The 8,865-nt window shown below is 40.2% G+C and overlaps 1 protein-coding gene across 1 annotated transcript in view; it reads left to right on the top strand.

The window, feature by feature from the left end:
* Window positions 1–8,591, top strand: part of LOC307140022 (teneurin-3) — a gene marked incomplete at its 5' end in the record, with an annotated part of 149,674 nt that extends 141,083 nt beyond the window's left edge. Inside the window, 6 exons of the mRNA XM_079839264.1 lie at window positions 1,342–1,517; window positions 1,626–1,861; window positions 2,105–2,401; window positions 3,801–5,412; window positions 5,537–5,667; window positions 6,960–8,591. Of these exons, the coding sequence (XP_079695390.1) occupies window positions 1,342–1,517; window positions 1,626–1,861; window positions 2,105–2,401; window positions 3,801–5,412; window positions 5,537–5,667; window positions 6,960–7,712 (3,205 nt within the window). The 3' untranslated portion in view covers window positions 7,713–8,591. The remainder of the gene's footprint in view (window positions 1–1,341; window positions 1,518–1,625; window positions 1,862–2,104; window positions 2,402–3,800; window positions 5,413–5,536; window positions 5,668–6,959) is intronic.
* Between the last annotated feature and the right edge of the window lie 274 nt (window positions 8,592–8,865).

Consider the following 8,865-nt stretch of genomic DNA (forward strand, 5'->3'; position numbering starts at 1 on the left):
TGAATACGCTGTTACATCTTTGATAACTTTTGAGACTTATTTTACTGTATTTTTATAAGCCGTTTGATTGGTTAAAGGGCCATACAATGAGGTTACACTCACAGTGTGGATGAATCGTGTTAGTGTCGAAGACTCAGAATCTATTGAAGAGAACTTATGCGATGCAGAAACTCTAACAAACCAAAAACAAACACTCGGTTTTGAATCCATTAATGCATCTCTCACTTACTGTTTGAAATGCCTGTTATAGGAAATCAACCTGTGCTGTCATGAATAATTAAGCAAGGCGTCTTCTCATAGGATAAGGACACGCAGTCTCATGAATAATTATGAGACGATGAGTCATCAATGTATTATAGTTCAAGAAAACACGAAGACAAATTTAAACCCTAAAGTTGAAAATAGCGCAAAAAGGTTTAATATTAACTAGTTTTATCCTACAATCAAAACTTCAACACACAACCCTGTTATAATCTTCTAAAATTTGGTTTAGGGTTTGATGACCCTTTAAAAGGGACCTATTATGCCCCTTTTCACACAATATAAAATAAATCTCTGGTGTCCCCAGAACAGTGGCGTGCACGGACCTAACACTGGGCAGGGGCAATTGCAATTGCATTTAGGGGTGGGGGCGGGGTTGGGTGGTCCCCCCGGTAATAGGCATCGCGTTCGCGGGGGCACTGTGATACGATCGAAAAGGGCACTTTCACATTCACAATTAAAGGGGCAGTGGCTCAAAACCTAAACCCCCAACCAACCCTGCACGCCACTGCCCCAGAATGTGTCTGTCAAGTTTCAGCTCAAAATACATAGGCACATTTGCTTCAAAAATGAAATTCAACCTCGGTGGACTCAGTGGCATGGATGCCGGGAGTCAATGGAGCCTTGTATGCTCTTTGGTACATCCAACAACAGAACATTTGTAATGTTTTTTGGTGAAGACATTGTAAAACATTGTAAACCGATATGGCGGACACTGTGCTTCTCACTCAGAGGTGTGTCTATGCTAAAAGGGCAGATCATCAACAGTCTTAAGTAGGATGAGGGGGGAAATATGAAACAGTGCATTATGAGAGCTTGATAATGATTGATGGGGTTTACAAAAAAACGTATTTGGTGGATTTTTACCATTATAGGCTGGTTGTTTACATACACTATTGACACACATCTGTGTCCAAACACTTTATAAAAGTGAATTTGGCATAATAGGTCCCCTTTAAGGGTTATCTTGTGATTAGGACAATACAAAAAAAAGGTTTTCCAACACTCTCTCAAATAAGCCATTAATTAGTTATATGGATTACATTAAATGCAGCACCTTAATATCACTCTCTCTTTCAGCTATGACACAGAGGGACGACTGACTAATGTAACATTTCCTACTGGAGTGGTGACCAGTCTGGCCTATGACATGGATACTGTTTCTACAGTAGAAAGAGAAAGTTTTGAACGAGATGAAGCTGCAACCATAACGGCAAACCAGTCAGCAATTCAGAACGTCCTCACATTACACCAAGGTAACCCTTTTGTAATCAGACAAATCAAATAGATACACTTGCATTCTTATAGAATTTCAAAATATTCTAGCCTATCTACTAATTTATGTGGCCTTTTCTATTTTGTAGATCAGCTGAAGAACAACTACGTGATTGGTTACGACCACTCCTTGTGGATTATGTATGCCAATGGAATGAACACTCACTACCAGACTGAGCCACATATTCTGGCTGGCGCATCCTCCCCTACGCTGGCACGGAGAAATATGACCCTACCTGATGACAGCGGGCAAAACTTGGTTGAGTGGCGCTTTCGTAAAGAGCAGACAAGAACGAAGGTCTCAGTGTTTGGACGCAAGTTACGAGTAAGTACCACAGTTCAATTATAGACAAGAAAAAAACAAGGTTTAAAAAAAAAAAGTCTAAAAAAGTCTAATTCTCATTAAAATAATCATGAATCTCATGTTCACACATAATGAAGTCAAACTTTTTGTTGGAAACCAATGAAAATTGTGTTGCTCTTGTAAAAAAAAAATCTGCCAATTTTGTAGTCAATTTTCTGCCGTTGCCATACCAATTTTGTGTCTCCTCTCCGTCTGCACTTCAAGGTAAATGGACGGAACATTTTGTCTGTTGATTATGACCGAGCGCTGAGGATTGAAAAGATCTATGATGATCACCGTAAATTCCTTCTGAAGATTGGTTATGACACAGCAGGTCAGCCCACTCTCTGGATGCCAAGTAGCAAGCTGCTTCCTGTCAACCTCACTCGCAATAGCAATGGGCAGTTGAGTGCCATACACTGGGGTTCTGTCTCAGAGAGGGTAGAGTATGATGGACAAGGCCGTCTGCTTTCCAGGACATTCCCTGATGGGAAGACCTGGAGCTACACTTATCTGGAGAAGGTAAAGGCCAGCGGAAATTGCTTTTAGTGATATACAGTATGTGATAAACAGCAGACACCAAGAGTTTTTGTCAGTTGACTGTCACATGTACACTGCTTACATTATATATATATATATATATATATATATATATATATATACATACACACACATACTGCTCTTCAAAAGTTTTGAGGCGGTAAGATTTTTTAAAATGTTTTTGAAAGTCTCTTATGCTCACCAAGGTTGCATTTATTTGATCAAAAGGACAGTAAAAACTGTAATATTTTGAAATATTATTAACATTTAAAATAACTCTTTCCTTGTTTGTATAAAATCCATTGGCTAAATTTCATATCTGCATATCTGACAGACATTTTATTACCTATAAAGTTTTGGATTTTTGGACATTCCAAAAAGACAGTGATAAAGTGTTCCTTTCATGTACAAACATTTAGTACACACATCTGGAATATGATCCAGACATTGATGACATATACATTGATGATGAAATTTGACAGTTACGTACTTTGAGTTATGCATGTTCTCATTAACAACTTGTATTGAAGTAAATGAAGTCTTGTATTTGTTGTCTGCGTTTGTGCTTTTAGACAAGCACCATTCAACTCTGTTGAAGATTTATTATCAGTGTTCGAAACAGTTGTGCTGCTTTTTGGTGGAAACTGTGATACATAGAAAGTTCATAAGAACAGCATTTATTTGAAATAGCAATTTTGTAACATTATAAATATATATTTATACTGTCACTTTTTTTTTTAATCCTTACTTGCTGAATAAAAGTATTCGTCTTTGAAAATAAATAAACAAATAAATAAAATCTTACAAACTCAAAACTTTTGAACAGCATACACCCAAAAATAAAGGGGTTTACACACCCTACACATATATATATATATATATACATATATATATACATATACATATATACATATATATACATATATATATATATATACATATACATATATACATATATATACATACATACATACATACATACATACATATATATATATATACATACATATATATATATATATATACATACATACATACATACATACATACATATATATATATATATATACACACACATATATACACACACACACACACACACACACACACACACACACACACACACACATATATATATATACTTTTTTTTAGGAAAATGTAATTTTGTTTTTCACCAAAAGGAAAGAAAAAACATAGGGGTATAAAGTGATATGAAGACCAGTAAATGTTGAAGAATTTAAAATTTTGGATAAACTATCCCTTATATATCGCATAAACTCTTGGGTCCTTGTAAGATCCAACTAATGTGTAGATTAACCTAAGAATGAGTTGTTTTTAATTCATCTTGATTTATGCAAGGTATGTTTTCTTCTCGTTCTAGTCCACGGTCCTGATACTGGCGAGTCAGCGGCAGTACGTCTTTGAATATGACCCACAGGGAGGCCTTTCTGCAGTCACTATGCCCAGTGTGGCACGCTACGCTATGGAGACCATACGCTCTGTGTCTTACTACCGCAACCTTTACCATATGCCTGAGAGTAATGCTTCTGTCGCCGTGGACTACAGTGAGGATGGGAGACTCCTGAGAGTGGTGCAGCTGGGCACGGGGCGGAGAGTCCTTTACCGCTATCGCTGGCACAACAAACTCTCGGAAGTTCTGTACGACAGCACTCGTGTCAGCTTCACCTACGATGAGACAGCAGGTGTGCTGAAGACGGTCAATCTGCAGCGTGAGGGTTTTATATGCACCATTAGATACAGGCAGCTCGGCCCACTGGTAGACCGGCAGATCTACCGCTTCAGCGAGGACGGGATGGTAAACGCTCGCTTCGACTACGCTTACGACAGTAGTCTGCGTGTGACGAGTGTTCAGGGGGTTATCAATGAGACCCCGCTGCCCATTGACCTCTATCAGTATGATGACATCTCAGGGAAGATGGAGCAGTTTGGCAAGTTTGGTGTCATCTATTACGACATCAACCAGATCATCTCCACCTCTGTCATGACTTACACCAAACACTTTGATGGGCATGGACGGGTCCGAGAAATTCAGTATGAACTCTTCCGTTCTCTGCTCTTCTGGATCACAGTCCAGTATGACGATATGGGCCGAGTCACCAAGCGGGAGATTAAGATTGGCCCGTCCGCCAATGCCACCAAGTATAGCTATGAATATGACGTGGACGGGCAGCTGCAGACCGTCTACCTCAATGAGAAAATGACATGGCGCTACAGCTATGACTTAAATGGGAACATACACCTACTGAGTCCAGCAAACAGTGCGCGAATCATGCCTCTACGATATGACCTTCGAGACCGTATAACTCGCCTTGGAGACCTGCAGTACGAGTTGGACGAAGATGGGTTTCTCCGCCAGAGAGGCCCTGAGGTCTTCCAATACAACTCCAACGGCCACCTAGAGCGTGTCTACAGTAAATCCACCGGGTGGTCGGTCCAATACCGTTACGATGGTTTGGGAAGAAGAGTCTCCTCAAAGTCCAGCATGGGACAACATCTGCAGTTCTTCTATGCTGATCTGAGCTACCCTAGCAGGATAACACATGTCTACAACCATTCAAGCTCACAGATTACCTCTCTATACTATGACCTGCAAGGACACTTGTTTGCAATGGAGATCAGCAGTGGAGCAGAGTTCTACATAGCCTGTGATAACATAGGATCACCACTGGCTGTCTTTGGCAGTGATGGCATCCTCCTCAAGCAGGTTCATTATACGGCCTATGGTGAGGTCTACTCAGACTCCAATCCTGACATCCAGCTGGTGATTGGGTTTCATGGAGGACTTTATGAGCCTCTAACAAAACTGCTTTATTTCGGGGTGCGGGATTATGACATCATGTCGGGTCGCTGGACTTCTCCTGACTTCATGCTGTGGGAGAAAATCAGCAAGAACCCTGGACCCTTCAATCTCTACATGTTCCGAAACAACAACCCAATAAGTAAAGTGCAGAAAGTTAGAGACTACTTAACAGGTATGGCATGGATTCACTGCATTCACAGAAGCCGCAGCTTAAAATAACTTCTGCAAGTAATATATCTTCCCCCAATGCAAATTATAACTACATTTTAAATTTATTCATTGATATTTTTCTACAGATGTAAACAGCTGGCTGGTCACATTTGGGTTCCATCTCCATAACAGTATACCTGGTTTCCCCATCCCCATGTCTGAGATGACACAAGCCTCTTATGAACTGGCCAAAAGTCAAGTGTGGGATGACCTGACAGTACGTTTGTTTTAGATATATTCAAATAAGTATTATATTATATTATGTTATATTGTTTTATTTTATTACCTGAAAAAATTTTTTTTGTAACATTATACACCGATCAGGCATAACATTGTGACCATTGACGGGTGAAGTGAATAGCACTGATTATCTCTTCATCACGGCAAATGTTAGTGGGTGGGATATATTAGGCAGCAAGTGGTATTCTCAGTCAGCTGTGGTCTGCATGTGGGGATCGAAGGCTGGCCCGTGTGGTCTGATAAAACAGACGAGCAACTGTAGTTCAAATTGCTCAAGAAGTTCATGCTGGTTCTGATAGAAAGGTGTCAGAATACACAGTGCATCGCAGTTTGTTGCGATTGGGGCTGCATAGCCGCAGACCAGTCAGGGTGCCCATGCTGACCCCTGTCCACCGCCGAAAGCACCAACAGTGGGCATGTGAGCATCCGAACTGGACCATCGAACAATGGAAGAAGGTGGCCTGGTCTGATGAATCACATTTTCTTTTACATCACGTTGATGGCCGGGTGTGTGTGCGTCACTAACCTGGGGTACACATGGCACCAGGATGCACTATGGGAAGAAGGCAAGCTGGCGGAGGCAGTGTGATGCTTTCGGCAAAGTTCTGCTGGGAAACCTTGGGTTCTGCCATCCATGTGGATGTTACTTTGACATGTACCACCTACCTAAGCATTGTTGCAGACCATGTACACCCTTTCATGGAAACGTTATTCCCTGGTGGCTGTGGCTCTTTCAGCAGGATAATGCGCCCTGTCACAAAGCAAAAATGGTTCAGGAATGGTGGCCACCAAATCTCAAACTTGAGAAAATAGAGAAAAATAGAGAAACTGCGGGATGTGCTAAACAAACTAGTCCAATCCATGAAGGCCTCACCTCGCAACTTACAGGACTTAAATGATCTGCTTCAAATATCTTGGTGCCAGAGCACCACAGCACACCTTCAGGGGTCTAGTGGAGTCCATGCCTCGACGGGTCAGGGGGACCAACAGAATATTGTTTAATGTTATGCCTGATCGGTGTATATTCAAATAATGGTGGAATTTGTATAATTAATAATAATTTTAGAATATTTTACAATAATAAAAACAACAAAAGCTATGTTTTTCCACAATTCTTTTTTTTTTTAAATAATTGTTAAATAAATCTATAATTTTTGAACTAACTAATCTCCTTTTTTTTGATCTTGTAGAATCCCTTTAAAAAAAACATTTTTGGAATGGAACTAGAGCAATGTGTTTCTATAAAATGTTTATCATCTTCTTTTGTAGGCCAGCTTTGCAGTCCAGCAACATGTCATCCGACAAGCCGAAGCATTTTTAACATTTGGGGATCTGCCACAGGTTGAGTTTGGCCACAGCCAAAGGGCTGATAAACCCTGGCTGTGGTTTGCCTCAAGCGATTCCTTGATAGGTCGTGGGATCATGTTGGCCCTATACAAGGGCATTGTGATAACTCGTGCACTAAGCCTGGCTAACGAGGATTGCGTCAAGGTTGCCAACATCCTCAATGGTGCCCTTTACTTGAAAGACTTGCACTTTATTGTGGATGGCAGAGACACGCACTTCTTTGTTAAAATGAATTCTCCCGAAGCAGATCTGGCAGCGCTGCGGCTTACCAGCGGACGGAAAGAACTTGAGAATGCAGTGAACGTAACGGTGTCGCAGTCCACAGCTGTGCTAGGTGGGCGCACCCGGCGGTTCGCAGATGTGGAGTTTCAGCGAGGGGCTCTCACACTGCACGTGCGCTATGGAGCATCTCTGGATGAGGAACGAGTGCGTGTTTTAGAGATGGCCCGACAGAGGGCTCTCGCCATCACATGGGCACGTGAGCAGCAGCGGGTACGAAACGGAGAGGAAGGATCCCGACTATGGACCGAGGGAGAGAAGAGGCAGCTTCTCAGCAGCGGATGGGTGCAAGGCTATGATGGATACTATGTGCTGTCAGTAGAGCAGTATCCTGAGCTAGCCGACAGTGTGAACAACATACAGTTCCTCAGACAAAATGAGATTGGTAAAAGGTAGTGAACAGACCATGATTAGCCACAATTTGTAATAGAAGAATATGTTAAGCGGACACATTTATTACGCTCTCAGAGTTTGTAAAAACTCTACTACTCCTAGTCTAATAAGAAGAGTACAACCTAAGGGGAAAAGGAGCATTAAAACAACGCTGTGCGTTGTGAGTCATTGTGTTTTCTCAAAACCTATTAAAGGCCTTAACAAGGTTACAGTTGTGGAGCACAATGAAATTATGAACTTAATAGCATCGAGACAGGCCAGATTCACAGAGCTGTTGATATCTTTATTTAACTATTTATTAATTGTTCATTTTTACAGGCACTATTCAAATATATCCCTTAAGAGAAAAATGACATACCTTTTGGAAAATGAAAATGTTTACATATGCATCATATCACTGTACCACTGCAAAAATACCACATTTGATGTCAGGTGGTTTATTGTAGCCAGCTATACACTGTAATATTTTTATATTTATCCAGATTTGTCTCTCTTTCCTGTACATTTCATAAATATAGGGGAAAAAAATGCTTTTGTTGGCAATCATGTCATTTGCAATGAAAACTCCTAAAAATATGGTTTTAGGTGATTTTTGTGTTGTTTTATTTATGTCTGGTTCTACTTTGTTACAAAAAACATGACGTTTGACAGTTTGATTTGTGGCCATTTCACGTCATACATTAACTGAATAAACTGTACATATAATGAATAAAATGGCAGCACAGCACAGAAAACATGTAAATGTCTGTATTTATGTAAATGAGTGTTTACCTGCATATTTTTCAAATTAAAAGCAATTATTTGCTCATTTGGTTACAGGTCCCAAGGGAAATATTTATGAAATTGTTTGTACTTAAAAGAAAATAAATGATAAAATTACTTATTTTTGACAGTTTTTATTTCTCTGAGCACAGATCAAATTAAAATCAGGTTTATCAAGAACATGACACACTTTGGCCATGGGCATATAAACCCATGTCTTCGCAAAACAATAATGACTAACCTTTGTAAAACTTTTTGTTCACTAGTTTACTGAATTGCAGTTTACTGCTGAACTAATGGCACTGTGGCACTCTGAAGTTAGATGTGAATTCATTTGACTCAAAGGCAAGACTGAATGAGTCATGAGTAAAACTCACTTTCATCTGCTTTGGAA

This window comes from Gobio gobio (genome assembly GCF_949357685.1).
Source record: "Gobio gobio genome assembly, chromosome: 16".
NCBI lineage: Eukaryota > Metazoa > Chordata > Actinopteri > Cypriniformes > Gobionidae > Gobio > Gobio gobio.